This window comes from Rhinopithecus bieti, unplaced genomic scaffold (assembly GCF_001698545.2).
Source record: "Rhinopithecus bieti isolate Rb0 unplaced genomic scaffold, ASM169854v2 scaffold_35166, whole genome shotgun sequence".
Taxonomy (NCBI): Eukaryota; Metazoa; Chordata; class Mammalia; order Primates; family Cercopithecidae; genus Rhinopithecus; species Rhinopithecus bieti.
Window position 1 is genome coordinate 1,260,472 of NW_016815254.1, and position 25,533 is coordinate 1,286,004.

At 38.2% G+C, this 25,533-nt stretch overlaps 1 protein-coding gene across 1 annotated transcript in view; it reads right to left on the reverse strand.

Moving 5' to 3' along the window:
- Positions 1 to 1,270: 1,270 nt before the first annotated feature.
- The window catches only part of LPGAT1 (lysophosphatidylglycerol acyltransferase 1), a 98,106-nt gene continuing 73,843 nt past the window's right edge, over positions 1,271 to 25,533 (reverse strand). The window contains 2 exon segments of the mRNA XM_017853047.1: positions 1,271 to 7,863; positions 8,793 to 8,899. Of these exon segments, the coding sequence (XP_017708536.1) occupies positions 7,712 to 7,863; positions 8,793 to 8,899 (259 nt within the window). The 3' untranslated portion in view covers positions 1,271 to 7,711.

Here is a 25,533-nt window from a genome sequence, read left to right on the forward strand (position 1 = left end):
GATCTTCAAAGACAGCTCCCAATGAAACATGCCTCTCAGTATTTGATAGTATTCTATCCATTTATAGACCTTCCCACATTGAATCCGGACTGGCTCTGTGACATATTAACTAAAGGAATGTAGCACCAAAAGTGACTCTGTGCCAGTTTTGAACCTATGCCATAAGCCTTGGTACCTTCTACTTCTGTGAGTTCTGAGCTGCCATTGCTGTCACTGTTCCACACTAAATATATCAGAATTCCATACAGCCAATGCAGGCCCAAATGCATCATTTCTGATGCCATCCTTTGTCCTTACTGAAACATGCATGAATCAGAGAAAGACAAAAAGCCTGATTGTGGGCTAAGATTCCTTGATTGAAAGAAGCTTCTGTGTCATCAATATTTTGAATTGTCCCTTTGTTTGTCACCCTGGAGGGGCATCCCTACTGGCTAAGGTATGCCTTTGCCTTTCCTCAGTAAAGTGGGCAGTTATCTGAAATGGGAGGTGGGATCTTTTACAGGTGAGTCCCCAGGGAAGGCACTCTTAGGTCCGAGTTCTCATGGAAGTTGATTTCTTCCTTGGAAATCTTTGTGTATCAAGGATGTGTGTACCTGTTTGTGGACAGCAGCCTCTGGTCTTCCTTTTGTCTTCTAACACTCCTGGCTTCCTCTTCCTAGCATTCCAAGTTCTTCTGATCTCTCCACTTCTAGGTACCTATTTGCGTTTCCCTCAAATGTCCATCAGCTGGTCCTAATACAGTGTCCACTGGTAAGAAACTGAAGGTAAGACCCCTTTCAGGGAGTTTTTCCATCAAAAACGAAACAAAGGAATAAAGATGCAACCACTGATATTTTAAGGGAAGTATCCTAGTGCCAGGTTTTTTCAATGACACCACACAGACAGCTGCTACAATCAAAGAATGGCTGAGTGTTCTCTTGCCTCGGGTAAGTGAACAGTGAGAACTTTACCATCTCCATCTCCAGTACTCCCACACCCAAAAGGCAAAAAGTATTCCAGAGTGGGGCACTAAAATCTTTCCAGGGAAAAACTCAGAAATGAGCTCTGTGATATGCTCCCTGCTCACCAGTAGAAAACATTGTTCCAGTTTCTTCCTTTGTACCTACTAGAGAGTGCTTTTCTGATTATGAAATGGGCCCATCTCATTTCCAGCGGTTAGCCAACCCTCCTCCCACGTTCCATGTGTGTGCCTGTTTCTATGTGATCTGAACTGTTGAGACTTGGTTTATGTTACTCAAGCCTCTAAGAGTTAAGAACAAGGTTACCCAGATCCTGAGAGGTAAAAATTTATTGATTTCTATCATATCAGCATGTTATGATATGGTCACGCCCGCTCATACAGCTGACTTCTTAGAGCCAAAAGAGAATTTTTTTCCTTTTAAAAATACAGTTGTTCAGCAGGAAAAAACATTTTAAAAACAAGCATTTTCATATTAAGTGGAAATTAAAACAAGGGCTCCCCCCCTCCCCCCACCAACTCATGAGGAATAGGGCTGGTCAGCAATAGATCTCTGAGTGCCTCCAATTTGTTTTCAGGCCTCTGTCCCCAGTCTGTTCCTTGTCTTCCACAGAAAGTAGTTCCAGGGGAAAAAGAAATTAGAATCTCACCAAAACAGCAGCCTAAATACAGATAGAAAAATAAGAGGTAGACACAACTGTAACGATTTAACTCATTTGGTAGATTGTGCAAGATATTTTAATATTTAAAATTTTCAGTGGGATCAAATAAGGTCTACAAATACCTAAACAATTGATGTTTTAAATGCTAACATCTTAGAGATGCCTATACCACAGTTTACTTAGCTTTGAGAAATGAAAGTATAAAGCCGACTTTAGAAATATGCAAGCTTCCCATGTATTTCAGTAAACGTTTTCTTTCTATCACATTCTTCAAAATCAAAAGTTTGCTGTGTAGGACTGACATTAATGCTTTTCCTACCCTTTAAAGCCCTTGCCAGGGTCAGTGATAGGAATTTCCTGAGTTCAGCAAGTACATTAACTATGAGAAGTTTATTCAACACTAATAGTTAAGAAAAAAGGATGGGGCAGTGGTGTGCTGGATACAGCCCCTACTGGCTCCCAAGAGCCAATGGTTACATTTTAGAATTTTGCCTGCAGTTGTTAAGCATTGGTTATTAAAATTGAATCATATAAATTTACAACTAATGTTAAAGCTAAAAGTGGTTTCGGCTTAATAAGTCTAATATGTACTATGGTAAGAAACAGTTTTAACAGTAGAGCACATATCAGATTGAATGACAATAAATTCATTGGGAAATGAGTTAGATTAGGACAGTCTGCTGTTTTTCAAATCATGGTTGAAATACAATCAATCATAGGTTGACTGTAGTAGTTCAGCAAAAAGCAATTAAGCATCCTTTTAAAAAAGCATTTTAGTTCTTTCCTGAGCAACTAAGTATACTGTGAGAATCAATTGGCTATATGGGATTTACAATAAAGTATTTATATATTATTATTTGTTAATTGTGTTATATGTTCTTGCTATCAGCAAAATTTATAACAAACATGTATAGCTGAATACATAATTTTTTCCCAGAAGAGTGGACTGCTAAACATTTACCAGCACACCACTGGATTGGGAGAATGGGGAGAAAGGGGGAAATATTTTTAAACCAAAGAAGGAAGTCTGATGTTTTTTCATTTGGTTTTTCAGTTTGCTTGCAGCAACCAACTGCCACAGTGAGCTTTAAGTACCTGCCTGCAGATGTTAATGCCCAAACAGCTCTGGTAAAACACACATGCCCCCTCCCCACTACTAAGAATTAAAAGCACTTTACTTGAAAAAAATCAACTTTATTTTTTCTAGGTTAAAAAAAATAGAACCAGCTATTAGTTTTTGTTGAGAAAATGCTTCTTTTGGTGTTCACATCTAAACTTCTGAGAAGGTGATCTGGTTACTAAAATCACCCCAAATGCATTCATAAACCAGATCCACGTGTGACCAGCCCTTTACAAAAATTAATTACAGTTGCCACAGCCTTTACATTCATTCTTATCACACGTTACAACATGCAGATAACACAAAGAAAGGTCAACAAGCTGAAGTAAACATTACAGCATCAGGAAAATGAAAACTCATCTGTATAAAATAAATACAATTTTGTAATAATTGTAAAGAAAATGAAAGCACTTAATAAAAATAATGGCAGTTGAATGTATAACTGTCTCATCACCCAATCATAAAATAAGTTACTGTAAAATGCATAGACTCCTTACATGTAAAGAATGTGTGCATCACAGTCATGTGTTCAACAGTTTTACACAATAAAAATAAAGCCATTCAAGATATGTGTGCATACTTTGCAACTAGAATACACTTAAAAAACGTTTGCTCTTTAAACTGTCTTAAAAAAATATTAAATGTAAAAACCCTCAGATGGAAATTTTGCAGAAAAACCCATATTTTATCTTCCATATGGCTACAGTCACCCTTCCCCAACAGTTCAGCACCCTCAGCTTATTCCCAGGGTCCAGTTCCTAATTGTTGGGGAGTGGTGCAAAATGATTACAATAAAGCACCAACCAATGACTGCTCCAGAGAATACCCAGCCCTTCTGTGATCTGGAAATCTCTAACTTAGATGGTTTTGGTCCCAAACATATTAGTCTCTACCCTTCCTGCTGCCCACTGCTGCTTTTGACTTTGTTCTTCATGTTAACAGATATAAGGCTCATAGCACTGCAGAGCAAAAAAACCTAACAAACCATTTTTATCCATCCTCTGTGGACCAGAGCTGAACACACTCATAATGGTAACTCTGGAGTGAAGTCCTGTGTAATGACTTCAAAAAAAAAAAAAAAAACAAACAAAAAACAAAAAAAAACAATTAACTCTTCCTACTCAGTAGTGCAAATAAAACATTTTCTTTTCAAATATAAAAATAATCCAAGAAGACTATCCATGATTAAAGGCTACTCTGTATGATTAACCAGGTCCAACTAGTTCAGAAGAGTCTTTAGGGAAGTGATTGTCAAAAAACACTCAGACAAATCCACAAGAAGTGAGCAACATGAGCAAAGAATGAAGAGGCATTCTTAACATGAATCCAAGATAGCAAAGCTAGAATAATGTTCCCAGGTTTACATTTGGTGATTTCAGATTTCATTTTCATAAAAAGGCTTGAGAACAATGCCAATACTGTCAACTATTGACTATTCAGGGATGCTTTTCTAACCCATAGATTATTCAGGCTTCTGTATTTACTCTTCCTGATAGCTGTTTGTCTTTCCATATAATTTCACTACTCATTAACATAGTCATAAACATATAGGCAAAAAACCCCTAAGAAACAACTTAAACCATTTAGTTAGTAAGCATTCCTAGAAAAAAATAAGTCTGATGAGAATAAGAATTCAAGCTCTTAAATAAAAGTAATTTTTGGTTTACCTATCATTTATTACCAGATTATCTATCCAGAAATTAATTAATCTAGTAATCCTTCCTTTACAGTGGAAAGTTAAGGATTGGCTGTAATATTAAAGACTAATATGACAGATCTGAACTCACAGCTATCTTCTTTTTTAATATACTTTTGGAATCCTCAATGAATTTGTTTGCTTACCCAACACATTATTTTCCATTCTGTAATTTTTCTTTACCTTCCGTTACTTATAGGTCTCTCTGCCATTTAAGTATAGTTCACCACCAATAATTGTTTCTGAAGTTAAGGGTGACCTGCTGGCTTGGTCACTTTTGTAGTGACTGGACCTGCCTGTGGTCATGCAGATCTCCATCATTGTAACTCATCAATACCAAGATTCCAGTAATGGATTCTCAACCTTGTCTGCCGTGGGAATCTAGGCAGTCTAGCCAAGACCAAGAAGAGCTGAGCTTCTACAAGCTACTGATATAAAACTGGCATAGTTTTATTTTCTTTCCTCTTGACAAAATATATACACTTTAAACGTCCTTTCATCTCCCTTCACAAAGTACAAATCAGGAATTTTTCTTCAGTTTTGTACAGTGGCATATTGCTGCTTCCCCAAATTGCCATATAAGAACACTGATTCTCTCTTTACCTTCTCTAGTGCAAGCAGAAGAACTCCAGTTACTGATAAGGAAAGCACTACCAATGCTTTCAAACATATTTTGCAAACAGAAGAGAGAGAACATGTTAAATAATCAAAGAGGGATAGGGCACATCAAATACACATCTATTTACAACTCACAGAAATATTTTCAAAAATTAACTCACATATCTATTGGTATTTGCCACCCTGGAGACTGTGAAAATGATACTGCACTTGAAAAGTAAAGCATCTTCTAGGATAGTTTAATGTGTACAGTATATTTAACAATATCATGTTCCTTTGGAGCACAGTGATGTCAAAAGTGGCCCTCAGCCACATTTATGTATGCATGTTCGCATTTATTTTTGGATAGGAGAGCTGGTCACTCTACCCTGTGGCTTGCTGTAGCAATGAGGAAAGGGTCTGTCAGCTAGGACTGTGCACGCTGTATTTGACAGTGAGCAACCTCTCCCCCAGATGGCTGACTAATCCCTCAAGTGAACAATTTCATTTCATCCAGTAATTTAGTGGTGCTTGCTGGGCCTCAAACAGAAGCATCATTAAGCTTCTGTTGGGCTTTCTGTCATCATCCACACCTCTAAATTAGATTGGTTTCACTTATTCACTGTCACTGTAGAACACATAATGAAATGCTTAGATTTCAAAAAAATTGCATTTTATAACAACCAGTCCCCAAACCAAACACATTAACACTGTCTTCTGCATTTTACCAGTGGTAGTATAATATTCAGTGAGGTATTTCAGTTAATGCATCATTCTCTTTCACATACGCACTGAGCTATCCTAAATATGAAGCTGCTCTGGGCTTTTATTTGGTGTCGCTTTACCTTTCCCACATAACTGGGGAAAACTCATATCTTCTCTGTTTTTTGGTTTATTTTAAAATAGAAAACATTAACTGTTTTTTGTTTTATAGCCTACTTCTCAAAATTGTTATTTGTGTGATTAGTGACAACGGGGGAATCTACAACGCTCATATCACAGTAAACTATCACTGACTTACTAGGATCTTAATAGTCTTACAATCCCAAACAAAAACCCTCCTCATCTTACTGATGCAGTACCAGCACTTTTAGAGAAGGGTGTGGTTCTCTTGTGAGGTAAATTGTACAAACACAGCAACGTATTCCTAAAAAATGTTTTCTAGAAATAGAAACTTGACTTTACCCTCTTCAAAAGCAACTGGAGGCTGGGCGTGGTGGCTCATGCCTCTAATCCCAGCATTTTTGGAGGCCGGGGCAGGTGGATCACCTGAGGTCAGGAGTTCGAGGCCAGCCTGGCCAACACGGTGAAACCCCATCTCTACTAAAAGTTCAAAAATTAGCAGGGCACGATGGTGGGTGTCTGTAGTCCCAGCCACTTGGGAGGCTGAGGCAGGAGAATTGCTCGAACCTGGGAGGCAGAGACTGCAGTGAGCTGAGATCACGCCATTGCACTACAGCCTGGGCAACAGAGTAAGACTGTCTTAAAAAAAAAAAGAAAAAGAAAAAGCAACTGGAAGTGATTAGGGGAGCTTTTTGTGCTGGTCTCTTTCCTAATTACACTCACCCTGACAGGGGCAGCTCCTTGATGTGATGATTCAACAGACCACTGTCTGCACAGGTCCTCGGGGTGCCATAGGAGAACCTGTCACCATTATAAGCCACTAGCTCTTATTTTTCTATAAACTAGCCTATTTCCCCTTAAATTGATCATTTATATGTTCTATATTAATTTGTTTCAACCATCCCCAAATGCATTTAGTGCCAATGTCAAAATGGAAAAAATAAAGCCTCTGAGCAACAGAGGCATCACGTCAGGGTGGCGTCCAAGGCAGGATGGTGCTGGAGAGCATTGGCAGGCAAATAAACACACAGTGACAAGACAGTTCTCGAGAACCTCACACACTACTATGCTCCCATTTGTTTTCAGGCTGTATTACTAACTCTTTGCTATATCTGCATCTCAAAAAAGTGCATTTTGTAAAATTATCAATTTATGATATGCCTCTGATACAAAATGAGAAATCAGGTAAGGAAAAGCACGAGTGCATGTAAACACAGTGTTGGATCGAGCTAGCTTTTGTAAAGAAAACATCCAGTACCAGAAGGGGTCCAGTGGACACTGCTTTTCCCCCACAGAGAATGCCAACAATGTACCTCAGTTAGCTGTTGAAGACTGGAGTTTGTTACTGCAAATGACAGGGAAAGAGTTCTTCGTGAGGTGCCAATCAGCTCCCCTCAAGGTTACTGAGTTGGTGGAAATGTGGGCGTTCTAGAGTACTGCCCTAATATAGACTACAGGTAAGAGGGATGAATATAACTTTCTGAGTTTCAACTAAATTGTCAAGTGTAACTGGTGGCAACAGAATTTCTCTCAGATAGTCTTCTAGGATGATTTTATGATTTCCTCTTCTCCAAATGTGATGTTTGCTTAAATATGTGATAGAGTGTATCTTTTTAAAACATGTTCTTAAAATATATTAGCAGGTCATTATATTACTAATCCTCATTTTAGTAGAGTTTTAAAATATCCCAAAGGGGGATAAATATTAATCCATCCATTGAATTTCTTTTGCTTTTTTTTTTTAAATATATTCTGATTTGCACATGTAAAATAATGCACACTTTTGAAAGAAAGTCTCAACTCCTATGGTGACCTTGACAAGTCCACGTCAATTCCTAAAACAGGCAATGGTAAAAATACTGAATGATGTTGTACCACATATAGCCTGACAAAAATGCAAAAGACTGTATGAGAAATATCCACATGTTGCTGAGGGTCATCTCCCTGGAAACAGCTTCCTTATGGCCCTTGGAAGGTGGAAAAGCTCCTAAAAGACAAGATAGAAATATTAGCTTGTTTTACTCTGTAGTGGTAGGTCTCCTGGAATAAAAGTTGAATATTAGCTTAACTAGAGTTGTACATGTGTGTGTTAAAGCACCTTCAGTGACCTTCCAGGGCCCCAGAGGAGAGATTTTACTTGAAATACAATTTCCATACTACCTAGCCCCTTTTGCCTCTGAGCCTTTGCTTTTCTCTGCCTGTAATGCTCTCCTCCTCCACTTAGTGAATAGCTGGCTCATGTGCATCCTTTCCATATCAGAAAAAATACTCCCCTTCCCCCCCTTCCCATCTCTGTTTATTTCCTTCCTGGAACTTTTCCCAATTGGTCATGATCCCAATTCTCTTTCTTTCTGCAAACGTATTTGCCACATCTCCCACTGGAATATAATCTGCATGAGAACAGGCACTCTAGCTGCCTTGTCTCTGCTGGATACCTAAAGATTCCCACAGTGGTCCAGGACCCAGGATTATGTGAGATTGACATGAAATAATTTCTGAAATAGCATACTTTATGCTGATTCCTCTATTTACAAATTGTTTTTTGTCAAAAAAGTAGTTGTATAACACTGACATTATTTTCAAAAGGCGATATGCTTTATGAAATATATCTTAATAATAAAAGAAATACAAAGTAAACAGATGTCTTTAAATTCGTTTCTGGAAAGGAATGCTAGATCACTTCATAGAGCAATATTACCTAAGGTCATCATGATAACACTCTTCAGCATTTCAAATATTCTTTGTCCTTACTGATAATCCCCAGGGTAAGCTGATTCATGAGGGGATTTGCTTCTCACAAGCAATTTACAGAGTGCATTTTCAAGTTTCAAGATCTAATATGCAAACAGCTTTCTTTAAAAGAGGCTTCCATTATTGTTGCTATAATTTAACAACTATTTAAAGGTCACTGTGTACCTGTTTCATAAAAATGTGATAAGAGGTCTTCTTTTTCAACAAACCGTTGATAGAGCCAAGTGGTAAGGTCATCAGTTTCCAGGGGTACATCTTTAATTGGAAAGATCCTTTTAAGGGTTAGAAGAAAAGAACAAAAACTACTTTAATTCAGAAGTCAAAATTATTCAGAACCACAACTTATGATGAAAAGCTGAATAAAATTGTGTTATCATCTTTTGCTTTAACAAGGGTTGGTTTCTTCAGCTTTTCAGGTATCTTGGTTATTAAAAATTGTTGATTATACAACAGAGTTCATTTATGCATTCATTCAAACATTTACTAGCCTACTGTGTTAGGTCCAGTGTTAGATGCTGAAAACACACTATTAAATTACCTTGTATCTATGAATAACTACAGAGAATAACTATGTCTTCCCATGTTTGTGGGTTTAAGTAGAAATGGTATTTAGAACAGATGAAGTTTTAAAATGCAGTTAAATCAGGATGTTCAGTCATTTAGTTAAATGTCAGGCAATGTTCTTTTGGTGGGAAAGTCTGAGAAGCACAGAGACTCTGCCCAAATTGGTAGTATTAGTAGTATCAGAGATATTGCTTTCATGAATAGGGGTAACTTTTACTGGTTGGGAGTGGCTACTGGAACACTATTCTCAAGATCTGAGACCATGTCCTGACTCACCAGGAAATACTATTGTGATTCGTGATACCCATGGACTGAGAGGGGACAGGCAGCATGAGGACTATGTATTTGCTGACCTTGAAAAATAGTTTTATTTTTTGTTTTCCAATTTAGTAGGGGATTTTATTTTGTCCCCTTTATCAAAGGTATAAAGGCACACAGTTTAAAAAGTCAGCAAAAAACATATTTGTATGAAAAATGGGAGTCCTGTCCCTCTTCCCTTCATTTCTGCCCTCCCCAGAATTGATTATCACCTCTTTTAGCTGATTATCTTGGTATTTACCATCATGCTTCTTCTGTTTTAGGCCTTCTCTACTGACTTCCCACTATGGAAGATGAGGATGAAGTTCTTTCCTCTTCCTATTCCCATAACATATGCACATTCTTCCCATCTTCCCAATACAGTTGTAGAGTAATTTCAGTTAGCTCCATATTAGGCATTTGTATTAATATGATCATGTAAATATATTCATTGCTAAGCCACGGAGTAAATCATGGCTACTTTTCCTTTCTTTACCAATTTTTTATTTTCCCTGGATTGAGCAATTATGTATCACTTTTCATTTTGCTTAATTTTCCATGTACATGTAACAAATTCAACCACAAGCTCTCAGGCAATTGTCTGTAATCAATGCTCTAAATCAGGTCTATAAGTTTTTTTTTAAAGGGCCAAACAGAAAATATTCTACGCTTTGCAGGTATGAAAATAAATAAAACTTAAAAGCTATTGGAACCCCTAAAACACTTTAAATCTTGAGAGAGATGTGACCTTGATCTGAGTCACGTAGCATGTAGTTGCAACTTCTGCTTCTTATAGATTAATTCTCCTCCTCATTGTTCTTGTTCTGTAAATGACTAGGAGACACCAAAGATCAGACCTCCTGCCCTTCTAATCTCTGACCTTTGTTATAGATTAACCACCTCCTTTATTGTCCTGTACCTAACTCAGACCAGATGGTACAAAAGACCTCATGATGGTGACACCTTCGGTGTGGAATGCTAAATATACCTTTCCAGAAAGAAAAAGACCACCTTGCCCAATCAGATCACTGTAACTATGCATTAAACCTTATGTAGAAAGGTGTTGAAATTTTGTTAAGCTTCCCTAAACCTTGTCTATATAAACAACCCCAAACTTCTACACTTTGGAATACTGACTTCCAATTTTTCGAATCTATGCTTCCTGGGTGGCTGTTCTCAAGCTTTGTGCTCTAATAATCTCTACATTTGACATATTTCCTGAATCTTATTTAAAGTTGACACAAGCCATACTATCTCTGTCACAACTATTCAATTCTGTCTTTGTAGTATGAAAGCAGCCAGAGACAATGTATAAACAATACACAGTAACTGTGTTCAAATAAAATTTTATTTAAAAAACAGGCAGTGGGCAGGCAGACCTGTGGTCTAAATCCTTCTCCTAAGCAATCCCCTTGCATCAGACATCCTTTCAATTTCACCTTCCTAAAGAAATTTCACCCAGATGCTGCCTGTAGTCTCACATTGGGAGGTCCCTTCACCATTGTCCTGGTGAGTCCCCGCACTCCTAAATCGAACAGAATATTAACTATACCTCATGTCTTTCTCTTTCACTGATTACTTTTGATGAGGACATCCTTTAGCAGTTTCTTGAGAAAGAGCACTTGAAATCTTGGATGTCTGTCAACGTCTTTTTTCTGTTCTCAAACTTGGTTGATAGTTTGGTTAGATATAGGATTCAAGGTTAAAAATCATTTTCTTCCATCTCTTATCTTTCTGACCTCCTTTCTGGGAGATTTCTTATTTAACTTCTAAATGTTTTATGGCATTTTAATTTCCTTTATTGTATTTTATTTTATTTTGCTTTTTTGCTTTTATAAATTAATAAATTGCTCATACTCAGGTCTTTTAATTTTAAGAGCTCTTATTGTTCTGAGTGTTTCTTTTTTATAGTATGCTATTATTGTTTTATTGTTACAATATCTTATGCTTATAATAAGTTTTAAAATTATAATGGAAATTTTAAACATTTGCAAGAGGACAGAAAAAGGTTAATGAACCCCCCTGTACTATTAGGAATTCTAGAAGCAGACCTTGCCCTGTGTAGTCTGGTCCTCCATGTCACCTTCTTGTGTTTGCTTTAGTCTTTATCTTTCAAGAGTTCAGGTCTGTTAGATTATTAGTTATCTGACATTCTTCGTTGTTCCATCACATTTACAGATACGGGACTGAACGGCTGATTAAAAGCTCTCAGTTTATGAGTGGAGTCTGTCGCCTGTTTACCCTCACTCAGTATTATCTTCGCCGGACCATTTAAATTGGTCTCTTCTCTTAAACTCACCCGCTTCCCCAGAGAAAGATCCTCTGATTTCCTGCTTAGAGAGTGAAGGCCCGATTGCTAGCTTTCCGGTGACCAGTGAAATAAGAGGGCTGGGAATCTTAGCACTCAGCACACTGACATCACTTCACCATGCTGTTTTCATTATGGGACCTCTGCCTCAGTTGTATCTGTTGTTCCTCAGTCCACAGAGCCCCTATTTCCCTCTCCAGAGTAAACCTCCAATATTTGCCAGGGTAGGGAAAAATAATTACCCAGCTGTGGGATATAGGGTAGGGGTTGGGGTATCTGCGTTCTTCTTAAACAGATTTCAACCAGTCTTCCCAAGTTTAGTAATGCTTTCAACCTCGTTTCCACAGGTGCTGATGCTGCCAGACTTTTGGAAGTTCTATGGTACAAGGTTGGCTTATGGCTTTCCCACAGCTGCCTTGGGGTTCTGTTATGTTATTTACTGCTTGTTCTTTTTTCCAACTTCCCAACTTTTGCTGCCATTGTCTTTCAGGGTGTTCTCATCCTTGTGGGTTTACACCTTTAAAAACCCATTTAGTGTTATTTTATGGGGGTTTTAGGAGAGCAGGAAGTAGACATGAGTCCAATCTACTATGTCTTCTGAAAAGTTCACCTGTTATTTCTGAAAGATCTAAGATGATTTGCTATCTTTGGCCAGGGCCTACCACTTGTCATTCTTAAAGGGGCCTCCGTTGCTATTTTGGGTTTAGGCAAAATGAATGTTGGTTACTTACTAAGGGTTTGAAAATTATAATGCTGCATACCATCATAAAAACATTTCAGGCCAGGCGTGGCAGCTCACATCTGTAATCCCAGCACTTTGGGAGGCCGAGGCGGGTGGATCACAAGGTCTGGAGTTCAAGACCAGCCTGACCAAGATGGTGAAACCCTGTCTCTACTAAAAATACAAAAATTAGCTGGGTATGGCAGGCGCCTGTAATCCCAGCTACTAGGTAGGCTGAGGCAGAGAACTGCTTGAACCCGGGAGGCAGACGTTGCAGTAAGCCGAGATGGCGTCACTGCACTCTAGCCCGGGTGACAAAGTGAGACTCAGTCTCGAAAAAAAAGGCCTGGCACAGTGGCTCAAGCCTGTAATCCCACCTTTGGGAGGCCAAAGCGGGTGGATCATGAGGTCAGGAGATCAAGACCATCCTGGCTAACATGGTGAAACCCCGTCTCTACTAAAAATACAAAAAAATTGGCCGGTGTGGTGGCGTGCGCTTGTAGTCCTAGTTACTTGAGAGGCTGAGGCAGGAGAATTGCTCAAACCTGGGAGGCAAAGGTTGCAGTGAGCCGGGATCACACCACTGCACTCCAGCCTGGGTGACAGAGCGAGACTCCGTATCAAAAAAATGAACAAACAGCTGGCCAGGCGCGGTGGCTCAAGCCTGTAATCCCATCACTTTGGGAGGCTGAGGCGGGTGGATCACAAGGTCAGGAGATCGAGACCATCCTGGCTAACACGGTGAAATCCCGTCTCTACTAAAAGTACAAAAAACTAGCCGGGCCAGGTGGCGGGCGCCTGTAGTCCCAGCTACTTGGGAGGCTGAGGCAGGAGAATGGCGTGAACCCGGGAGGTGGAGATTGCAGTGAGCTGAGATCCGGCCACTGCACTCCAGCTTGGGCGACAGAGCGAGACTCTGTCTCAAAAAAAAAAAAAGAAAGAAAAAAAAAGAAAAAAATGAACAAACAAAACAAAAAACAAAAAACCAAACAAAAAACATTTTTAAAAATTCTATTTAGTATCAGTCAGTAGAACTGATGTTTTAGACCAGCAATAAATACTGAAAAAATAATCTGAAAAGAATATACTTATGAATTAACATTACAATGATATGTCTTTCTCTTGTTATTTAAACATTTAAATATTCAGATTTGGGGAGTATTTTAAAACCCAATTTAAGTGCGAGTAGACAGAAAAAAAAATAGAGGAAAGAAGGAAGAGTGGCAGCATGAAAAATCTATTAAAAATCAATTTTGAAAAAACACCAGGGCTGGGCATTGGTGGCTCACACCTGTATCCCGAGTAACTTTGGGGAACTGAGGTTAAAGGATCCATCTCAAAAAAAAAAAAAAAAAAAAAGGACTCCACACGCATTTGATTTAAGAATTTTACTTTCCAAAATTTGAAAGGATGAAAGATAACCAAAATAGAGTTTTATTTACACAGAAATAACTCTCCCATTCTTAATAATCTTCTATCTCCCAAAATACAATACTACATTGCTCTACATCAGTAATATAAAAGCATTTTGGTTGATAAAATATTTTAATGGAGTGGGAGATCCTAAGGTGCAGAAACTTCAAGTTTCAGCTTGCTGCTATGAAATCCCCTATCATCTGCCTCGCGCCTATAATCTCAGCACTTTGGGAGGCCGAGGTGGGTGGATCACGAGGTCAGGAGTTCGAGACCAGCCTGGCCAATATGGTGAAACCCCATCTCTATTAAAAATACAAAAACTAGCCCAGTGTGGTGGCACGCGCCTGTAATTCTAGCTACTCGGGAAGCTGAAGCAGGAGAACTGCTTGAACCCAGGAGGCGGAGGTTGCAGTGAGCCGAGATTGTGCCACTGTACTCCAGCCTGGGCAATAGAGGGAGACTCCATCTCAAAAAAACAAAACAAAACAAAACAAAACAAAACAAAAAACAAAAACAAAAAACCAACCCTATCGTCCCTTATTATCACAACTTGAATTTACCATTGCTCTGAATAAGCTAACAACAGAAGGATGAATTAAAAAACGTCTTTTTTTTTTTTTTTTTTTTGAGACACTCTGTCACTAAGGCTGGAGCGTAGTGGCACAATCACAGCTCACCGCAGCCTTGACCTCCTAGGCTCAGGTGATCCTCCCACCTCAGCCCGAGTAGCTGGGACCACTGGTGCGTGTCATCATGCCCAGCTAATTTTTGTTGTTGTTTTTTTGTAGAGATGGGGTTTCCCCATATTGCCCAGGCTGGTCTCAAACTCCTGGGCTCAAGAGATACACCCTCTTTGGTGTCCCAAAGTGGTGGAATTGAGTTAGCCACTGTGCTCAGTCAACTTTTAAAAAGAGAAAAAATATTGGAAATGCTTATACTACATAAAATCATCCTATAGGTTAGTATTTGTAGCCCTTTTAAGACCTTTACTCCTAAGTAATTGAAAGATCTCTTTCAAAGTAAACATTTTTTCTCTGCATTGTCCAGCTCAGGTTCTGGTATGCCTCATTGAGTGAGTGGGACTCTATGGCTGAGATTCTCTTCTACAGTGTTTGCTTTGGTTTTTTTTTTTTTTTTTTTTTTTTTTTTACACATGGAGAGTCTTTGCTTTGTAGGCACAATTAAAATAATCCCAGAAGACAGTGTGGCCTAGTGATTAAGAATACAAACCACCAGGCCAGGCGTGGTGGCCCATACCTGTAATCCCAGCACTTTGGGAAGCTGAGGCAGGCAGATCATGAGGTCAGGAGTTCGAGACCAGCCTGGCCAACATGGTGAAACAAAAATTAGCCAGATGTGGTGGCAGGTGCCTGTAATCCCAGCTACTTGGGAGGCTGAGGCAGGAGAAGAGCTTGAAACTGGAAGGTGGAGGGTGCAGTGAGCCGAGATTGCGCCACTGTACTCCAGCCTGGGCAACAAGAGTGAAACTCCATCTCAAACAAACAAACAAACAAACAAAAAAAACCCCAACAGGCTATTGGACAGACTGCCTGGGGTTGAATCCTGACTCCACCACTTGCCAGTTGTGTGACCTTGGGAAAATTGTTAAACCTCTATATGACTTACTTCCCTTGTGTTTAAGATGGGGCTAATCATATTACTTATCTTACAAAGTTACATATATACATATACTTGGCATATGGTAAACACTCATACAAATGCTAGTGTTGGCTGTGACGATTAAGTGTCAGATCATTTAAGGCCAGTATTATTGTACTTCTGGCTTTTTTGGGTTCAGCAATAGTTGTAGTGACTATACTGGATCTGCAGCTGTCATTGGTTTGGCATTCCATGACTATTTTCATATAGTCAGATAATAAAGTCAATACCAAGAATTTAAAAGATGAAGTCATGACAGAGATTCTGAAGATGCTGTTAATATCAATATTGATATAATCAGAGGAACAGAGACAAGGAGATAAAATTTCAAATGAAGAGTCTCTGCCTAATTAAACAGGTTTATCTTTCCATCTCTTCAAAGGGTAACTTCCACCTTTTGAATTGTAAGAAATGCTCATGTTAGAAAAGACATCCCAAGAATTTTATTGTCTCCTCTTTGTCCCCCCTACATTTAAACTAAACATTCCTATGGTGGGAAAGTTATAGGATATAGAAGATCCTAAGTTTGCTTTGATAGGCTACTTAGCTTACAGTGTATATGAAATCCTACAGAATTCAGCCACTAGGCAAACATGTTTCCATGGAAAAATGTTCTGTGTTCACATTATAATGCTAGGCTCACATCTCCTCACCCTGCTGTATCTTGGCTCCTTGGCTGCAAAAGGCCATACTCCTGTCTCAAGCCATCATCTCCATTTGAAGTGGATTTGAAAAGATGATTAAAAAATAGTCAGTTTCATAAAGTGCCTTTTCCTAACTTCTTTTCTAAGAAGTTTCCAGGTATCTGGTTCTATGACATAGTCATTTACATATAAGGGTTAGGCTCAATTTGAGTCAGTGAATGACTGAATGTCTGTACCTACCAAGGAACCTTACAATTTTAATTTGCAGTTAAAAGACAAATTAATGCAAATAATGACAATTTTGTTTTTACCTTTCCTATGGTAACACTTTTGTTTTTCTTGTCATATTGCTCTGGTAAGAACCTCTAGTACAGGGCCGGGTGTGGTACCTCATGCCTGCAATCCCAGCATTTTGGGAGGCTGACGCGGGCGAATCTTGAGGTCGGGAGATCGAGACCATCCTGGCTAACACGGTGAAACACCATCTCTATCACAAATACAAAAAAATTAGCCGGGCATGGTGGCGGGTGCCTGTAGTCCCTCAGCTACTCAGGAGGCTGAGGCAGGAGAATGGCGTGAACCTAAGAGGTGGAGCCTGCAGTGAGCCAAGATCGCGCCACTGCACTCCAGCCTGGGCGACAGAGTGAGACTCTGTCTCAAAAAAAACAAAAAAAAACAAACAAAAAAAAAACAAAAAGAACCTTTAGTACAATGTTCAATAGAAGTAGTGATAATAAGCATCCTTCTCTTTCATTCTTAATCTCTCAGGGATAAATATTCAACACAATTAAGTGTATTACTTGCTGTAAAATTTATTAGAGATATCATTAATCAGATTAACCTTAATAGAAGACATTCCCTTCTATTTCCAATTTGCTAAAAGTGTTTTCTTATCATGAATGAGAGTTGCATTTTATTAAAACTTTTTTTATCCATTGAAATGCTTATGTAATATTTCCCTATATTCTGTTAATACAGTGAACTACTTTGATTGATTCGAATTTTAAACCAAACTTTCAATCCTAGGATGTATGCTGTCACTATATAACATTACATATTTTAATATATATTGCTGGATTTTATCTTGCATCTATAACCATGTAAGAGGTCTGCCTGTAAATTTTCCTCTCTTATAATCTCTTTAGTTCAGGTTTTAGTATCAATGTTATGCTATCCCAATAAAACAAGCTTAGGAAGTATCCTTTCTTCTTCTATGCTCTGGAAGAGTTGTGTTTAATGTCCTTTTACTATTTTGTTTTATTTTTTTTAGAGAGAGGGTCTTCCTCTGTTGCCCAGGCTGGTTTCAAAGGATTCTCCTTCCACAGTCTCCTGAGCGGCTGGGAATACAGGTGCACATATACCATACCCAGCTCCTCTTTTTAGTAACTGTAAGATTTGTAGTGATATCCCCCTTTTCATTCTTGATATTGGTAATGTAGTTAATAGTGTTTTCAAAGAAACATAATTTTCTGATATTGCTATTTCTACCATATGTTTGCTATTTCAACATTCTGCTTCATTTTCCCTGCTTTCTACTGTAATTGGATTTAATTTGCTTTTCTTTTTCTTATTGAGATAAATATTTAGATTACTGGTTTTTAGTTTTCTTACTTTCTATAATAATATTAGCATTCTAAGGCTATAAATCCTTCCTATGCATAGATTAAGTTACATCTCACAACTTTTGAGATAACATTTTCATTATCATTCTGCTAACAATATTTTTGAATTTTCATTGTAATCTCTTAATACATAGTAAACATTAAATACCTCTTATTCTCTACTGATAAACAGTTTCTCATCTTTTGTTATTGGAAACAATGTGGCAACAAATAGCATTATACAAATGTTCATTCATATGTAAGTTTAAAGGATAAATTTCCAGAAGTGAAATTGTTATGTCAAAGTCAAATGCAGTAGTAATTTTTAAAAGATATTGCTGTATTACCTTAATAAAGATTGTACCAATTTATATTTTCATTAGCAATTTGTGAGACTGATTCTTACGGAAAGATTTTTAAATTGGAGTATTACCAAGTCACAAGGCTCTCGTTTAGGTATAGAAGACGGCTAATAGTGTTTCTTAACTAACTAGGCTATGCCTGACGGGAGACGTATTCATGGAAATTCATCCACAAAGTCTCTTTAAGATAGAGATATCGGGCCGGGCGTGGTGGCTCACGCCTGTAATCCCAGCACTTTGGGAGGCCGAGGTGGGCAGATCACCTGAGGTAGGGAGATCGAGACCATCTGGCTAACACAGAGAAACCCCATCTCTACTAAAAATACAAAAAATTAGCCAGGCGTGGTGGCACATGCCTGTAATCCCAGCTACTCGGGAGGCTGAGGCAGGAGAATCACTTGAACCTGGGAGGAGGAGGTTGTGGTGAGCTGAGATTGCGTCACTGTACTCCACCCTGGGCAACAAGAGGGAAACTCCGTCACCCTGGCCCCCTCAAAAAAGAATACAGATATCTTGTGTTTTCATTTCAACATTAATCTTCATTAATAAAAACATTCTGAATCATAAAGTATCTATAATTAAGTACTACCATTGTTTTTTGGTGCCTACATTTATAATAATTTTGGTACAAAGCAGTACTAAAAAGTAAAGGTCCAGAAAAGTAAACAGGTGCATACTTAAAAGCACACTCTATTTTCTCGCCTCTTAAAATTGATGACCTCTGAACTATGTATGCATGGGGCAGACTCCGAGCAGAATAAAGCTCCGCAATTCTAGTTAATACATTACGGTTCTAAATACAAGGGTGCTCAGAGCAACACAAGAGATGTTAACTATTCAGGAAATCTAATGGTTTCTTTCTCTTTCCTCCAATTTAAATGTTCTTAAATGTCTGGATGTTTAGGAAGGTCAATTAACTTCACCTTGATATTAGAGGCATATCTTAAAATTTAAAATCAGATTTTCTTAAATGAAAGGTATTACAAATTACTGAGTTTTACTTTTAGATAATTTAATGTGGTCTTAACACATTTTTGCAGCCTATGTAGCACTTTTAACTATTCACCTCTACCATCCTGAGTAGCAGCCAAATACTTGCATTACTTTTTGCCTCCTAAAACTATTCTATTTCTGCCTTGTTGACACTCATTGCTTAATATAAAAGGCTATGCATGCCACCCCTTGCAGGAATCCTCTCACCAAGGGAAAGGATTCTCTAGCTCTTCTTTAAAAAACAAAATAAATTTATCAAAAGCAAATGTCTGCCAATCTGTTATCAACCAATTCTGGTAGTCTTGGCACCCTTCTCATTAATAACCCATGTCAGACCTGTCATCATATATCATTCTCTTCATGACAAGTATTGGGGTGTGGCAATGGGCTCATAACCAATTAGGGCCAAGGAGATGATAATGAAAGTTCTGTAGGGGCTTCAGGGAAAAGTTTAAGAGGGATTACAAGAAAAATAAAATCTGTTTTTTCTCTTGTCTTTATCTTCATGGAAGCGTGAGGTCTTACATTTCCTCACAGCTACTGACTGAGGATGAAACCAATTCAGAGAGGAAAGCAGACCTGGGAGAAACAGAGTTTGAGTCACCAGATTAAGTACATCATCCTGTCCTATTTTCGAAGTCCAGTTATGTGACCTAATAAATTCCCTTATTGTGAAAGTCTGTTTGAATTGGACTTTGAGTTACTTAGAGACACAAATAGTTAGCTTGGCTTTTAAGGTATACCAAAATCTGAACTCAACTTTCCAACCGTATTTCCCAGAGCTTCAATTTATGCATGCATATTACAGACTACTTATTGTTTCCTACACGTGTGCTACACTTCCATAGTTGTGTGTTTGTTCATAGTTACTACTGCACAAAATGCCCACCCACCTACCCTTCCCATCTCTACCCACCTAAATTCTATCTACCATCTTCTAAAGCCTAATAGAAATAAAGCCTCCATAAAGTTTCCTCTGGTCTAAGAAGGCCATAGTCCCATTGGTTAGCACAGAATAGGTACTCATTGTAAGACAGATAAAAACTTGTTGAATCATATCAGCTAATACTTGCAGTATGTAATTACTTTATAAGATTAATTTAGTTTCTGTTAATATAAAATCAGGTCTAATCAACTTAAGGATAACCTAGCAAGGGCCATAGGGCTAAAAGAGATCTCAAAATAGTATCTAAAATATCTTTATAAGGAGAAAATTGACATTAAAAATAAAGCTGAATTAAACAGAAGAACATTAAAAATAAGGCTGAATTAAACAGAGGAAGTCTGGGTTTACCAGTTGAATTCACAAAAGAATGCTGGTGAAGTATCTATCGCTTCAATAGGGTTGAACATGGGGGTGGGGATATGTGCTGAAAGAGAACCTACTCCACCATCTGCCCAGACTAGCTGGGATATTCTCTTCTCTTAGGAGACAGCCAGGAGGGCAGACCAAATGCTCCCTCAAGAGCAATCTACTTCTATTACTCTGATTGGTCACCATGGGATTAAAATATTAAAGCGACTAATCCCCTAATATGGTAAAGGATTAAATACATGGAATACCAGTCCTCTTGAAATCAAATAAGAGGAGTGCTTGTGGGATTTAAATAAGTAAACACGTATACACCAGAAATAAACCTTTACAATACCAATAGCTGCCCAAATGAAAAACTAGCTCCTAATTTTCAAGAAATGAACATTCTTATTATCAGTAATTCAGAATGTGCTCTTAAATAGAGACTATACTACCAAAATCCAGTCAGATTTAGAAGCACTAGATGAAATTACACTTTCAAAAAAATGTAAAGTAATACTTAGCAGCTGGCACCCCCATACTGGAGTTGGAGCATTTGAATTTTTATGCCAAGACTCCAAAATGTGAGCTGACAAACAACATAGCTAAACCTTCAATTCAATTATGTCAAGATTGTGTAAGGAACTAAGCACTGAAGAAGATTCTGAAATAAACAGTTCCTGCTTTCAAATAGCTAATCATCTAGCAGAGGGAAAAGAAGAGTAACAACCAGAATATGATAAACACGGTGCGAGGATTTTAGAGAACTACTGTGTGAGTTTAAATAAGGGAATGTGTGTATTTACTTATGGCACAGGACATATAAAAGAGATATCACTTGAATTTGGCCTAAAAGAGCAAGAAGAATGCTATGGTTTGAATGTGTTTTGTCTCTGAAACTCATGTTCAAACTTAATCTCCAATGTCAGTATTAAGAGGTGAGGCCTTTAAAAGGTGATTTGGTCATGATTGTTCTGCTTTCATGAATAGATTAATCCATTCATGGATTAATGGATTAATGAGTTATCAAAAGAGGAGGTTAGTTATCACAAGAGTGAGTCTGTTCTAAAAGCCACTTTGGCTCTCAGTGCTCCTCTCTCACCCTGTGATGCTTTCTGCCATGTTATGAAGCAGCACAAGGCTCTCACCAGAAGCCAACCAGATGCAGCCACCTGATCTTGGACTTCCCAGCCTCCAGAACTGTGAGAAAGAAACTTACATTCTTTATAAATTACACAGTCTCAGATATTTTATTAAAGCAATAGAAAATAAACTTAGATATAGGATTTTTTTACTTTGTTAAGTAACACATGCATATAATTTCCAAAAGTCAAAGCATACCACAGGGTAGACAACAAAAAATAATGGCCCTATACTTTCCTTCCTCAGACACTTGTTTCTCAGATACAACCCCTCTCTTTCTTTTGCTACTTACTTCCATATAGATTATAAATGTTTTAATAGCACTATTTCCAGATTATCCTATTTAAAATTTATTTGTTGGTTTCCTATTATGGCAGGTAAGGATTTGACTATCTTAAACCATTGTCCTCTTCTCCTTCAGCTTCCTCCTTCTCCTCTCCTAGGTAATTAAAAATTCCTTCTTGGGCCGGGTGCTGGGGCTCACGCCTGTAATCCCAGCACTTTGGGAGGCCAAGGCAGGCAGATCACCTGAGGTCAGGAGTTCGAGACCAGCCTGGCCAAAATGGTGAAACTCCGTCTCTACTAAAAATACAAAAACTAGCTGGGCATGATGGCACGTGCCTGTAATCCCAGCTACATGGGAGGCTGAGGCAGGAGAATCACTTGAACCCAGGAGGCAGAGGTTGCAGCAAGCTGAGATCGTGCCACTGCACTGCAGCCTAGGCGACTAGAGAGAGACTCCATCTCAAAAAACAAAAAAAAAATTCCTTCTCAGTGCCAACTCTGTCTTTTGTAACTATGTCTATGATTACACCTATTAGTTTGTGTTCTATTTATTTTCCTATGTGCTTGTTTTGTCTAACAGACTGCACTATTCTCAGCTTTGCACCCAGTGTATAAGTCAGTGCTAGTCCTCAGTAGGAACTCAGGTTTGCTGAACAGAATTAAATTACAGTAATCTGTAAGCACAAAACTTTATGTGGTGTCATCTGTAGATAATCATCAATGTTCACGGACACTACCAGGGTTAGTGTGGCAAGAACAACACAGAAATCCAGAAACTACTTGTTACAAAAAATAGATTTATGGACAAAAACAGAAACTATCAAATTTAACATATCAGAATATCTCCCAGCATTCAATTCCCAGAAGTTTTACTTTGAGCCATTATCCTGAGCTAAGCTGCTAGGTCTAATAACATACTATAATGTAATATTTAAAGCTTCCCCCTGGAACTATTAGAACAGTTTAAAAAAGAAACCACTCAGTTATCTGAAAATAAATTTCAGAAACTCAGATATAAACTTTTACCTACTTTAATACAGGAAATAAACCAAAGCAGATATTTCCAAAGACTATACAAGTAGCAAACCTAGGGACATACCAGCAGATACTTTTGAGATAGGCAGATGGCAAATACTTAGCACCTAGGCCACTGCTTCCCCTTCTCAGTCAAGGAAAACTGAGCCCTCCTCTTGAGCCTTGTTCCTTGCAACAGTCAAGAGCCCTCAAAATGCCATTTGGAGATATAAACCATGAGATGACATTTTTAGAACTGGAATTTATTATATCTTTATTCATTGTATATCCTTTGAGACACACAGTAAGATGCTTAACAAATGGTTGCTGATTGAGCAGAAGTGAACTCTCCAGTAAGCAAAATCTGACATTGGTTTCTCTGCTTAAGAGACTCACTATTATACTTTTCATGTGTCTAATGATGTTTTAAACTTTTATTTTGAAATAATTTCAGACTCAAAGAAAAGTTGTAAAATAGTATAAAATTCTCATATGCTTCGCCCAGATTCCCCAAATGTTAGTATTTCTCACATTTGCTTTACTTTATCATTCCCTCTATCCATATCTATCTTTTCTGTCATTTTTTCACTCAAATTTTGAGAATAAGTTAAATGAAAAGGTTAGACAAAAAGATCTAGGTGGTCTTTCCATTTCTCAGATTCAATAACTAAGTAAAAGATAAACAGCAATTATCAGTGAGAATTATGTTTAACCATTGTTCAATTAAAATTAAAACCCTAGGAATTTTTGTATTTGAGGGCGTAATATTTCCACAAAACTGTATTAGAAAATAAGAGGTATTTTTGGAATAACAATGGCACTTTGCTAGACCTTAAGGAGATCTAAAAGTGAAAAGACATGGTGAACCCCAAAGAGTCAAGGAGGTGGGGAGAGAATTCTTTATTTCCAATGCTTACTTCCAGTTACTTACCAAATTACAACATTTTCAAAATCATATTATGTCCACATCTATTGATAATATCCCAGTAAATTAGCTTTATCTGTTATTATTTTAGTTCTATGTGTATAGGTTAATTTTTGATATCTGGCCTAAGTCTAGACTGGGCTAAGTCTAGATAGCTGGTAAAACATTATTTCTAGGTGTGTTTGTGTGGGTGTTTCTGGAAGAGATTAGCATCTGAATTGATGAACTGAGTAAAGTGGATGCTCCCTACCCCCCATGTGGGAGGGCATCATTTAATCCATTGAGGACCCAAAGAGAACAAAAAGGTGGAGGAAGGGCAAATTTACTCTCTCTGCTTGAGCTGGGCCATCCATCTTCTCCTCCCCTTCAACATCAGTGCTCCTGGTTCCTGGGCTTTCAGACTGAGACTGCGACTTACAGAGTTAGTACCCCAATTCTCAAGGCCTTTCGACTTGGACCAAGACTTACACCAGCAGCTCCCCAGTTCTTGGGCTTTCAGACTTAGACTAGAACTGACAACATTGGCTCCCTTGGTTCTCAGTCCTTCAGGCCTGGACCGGAATGACACCACTGGCTTTCCGAGGCCTCCAGCTTACAGACAGCAGACTGTGGGACTTCTCAGCAGCCATAATCACATGAGCCAATTTCTCATAATAAATCTCTTTCTATGTATCTTTATACAGATGATCCTTGACTTACAATGGGGTTACATTGTGATAAACCCACGGTAAGTCAAAAATGCATTTAATATGCCTAACTACTGAACATCATAGCTTAGCCTAGCATACCTTAAATGTGCTGAGAACACTTACATTAGACTACAGTTGGGCAATCATCTAACACAAAGCCTATTCTATAATAAAGTGTTTAACTTCACACAGATGGGCATTTTGTAGAGATGATGGGAAGTGAAAACACAAAACACAATATCCAAAAAGTACTGGCAACACAGTACACTGTGGAGTATTGGCTGTTTACCCTCATTATCGTGTGGTTGACTGGGAGCTGCAGCTCATTGCCATTGCCCAGTATCTCAAGAAAGTATTGTACCGCATATCACTAGCCTGGGAAAAGATCAAAATTCAAGATTCAAACTGTGGTATCCACTGAATATCTATTACTTTCACACCATCATAAAGTCAAAAAAATCATGAAGTTAACTACCGTAAGTCAGGGACCATCTATATGTCCTATTGATTTTGTTTCTATGGAGAACCCTGACTTACTATGGTAACATAAAAAACTTATTTCACGTATACTTTTTCTAAATATCTGAAATTAGGCATATCTTCTAATTAGAGAATGGAAATTTTACCTTATTTGTAATGATGATTCACCTGATTCTTCAACATCATTACAGAAACACAGAATTTGATTCACAATATAGGCAAACCTCAATTGAGACCACTTATTTCATGTCTCCATCCTGAATAGCATCAAACTGAAAAGCTTTTCTGTTTTTTTCTTTTGAGACATAGTCTCACTCTGTTACCCAGGTTGGAATGCAGTGGTGTGATCTTGGCTCACTGCAACCTCTGCCTCCTGGGTTCAAGCGATTCTCCTGCCTCAGCCTCCCAAGTAGCTGAGATTAGAGGCACATGTCACCATGCCCAGCTAATTTTTTTTTTCTTTTTTTTTCAGTAGAGATGGGATTTCACCATGTTGGCCAGGCTGATCTCG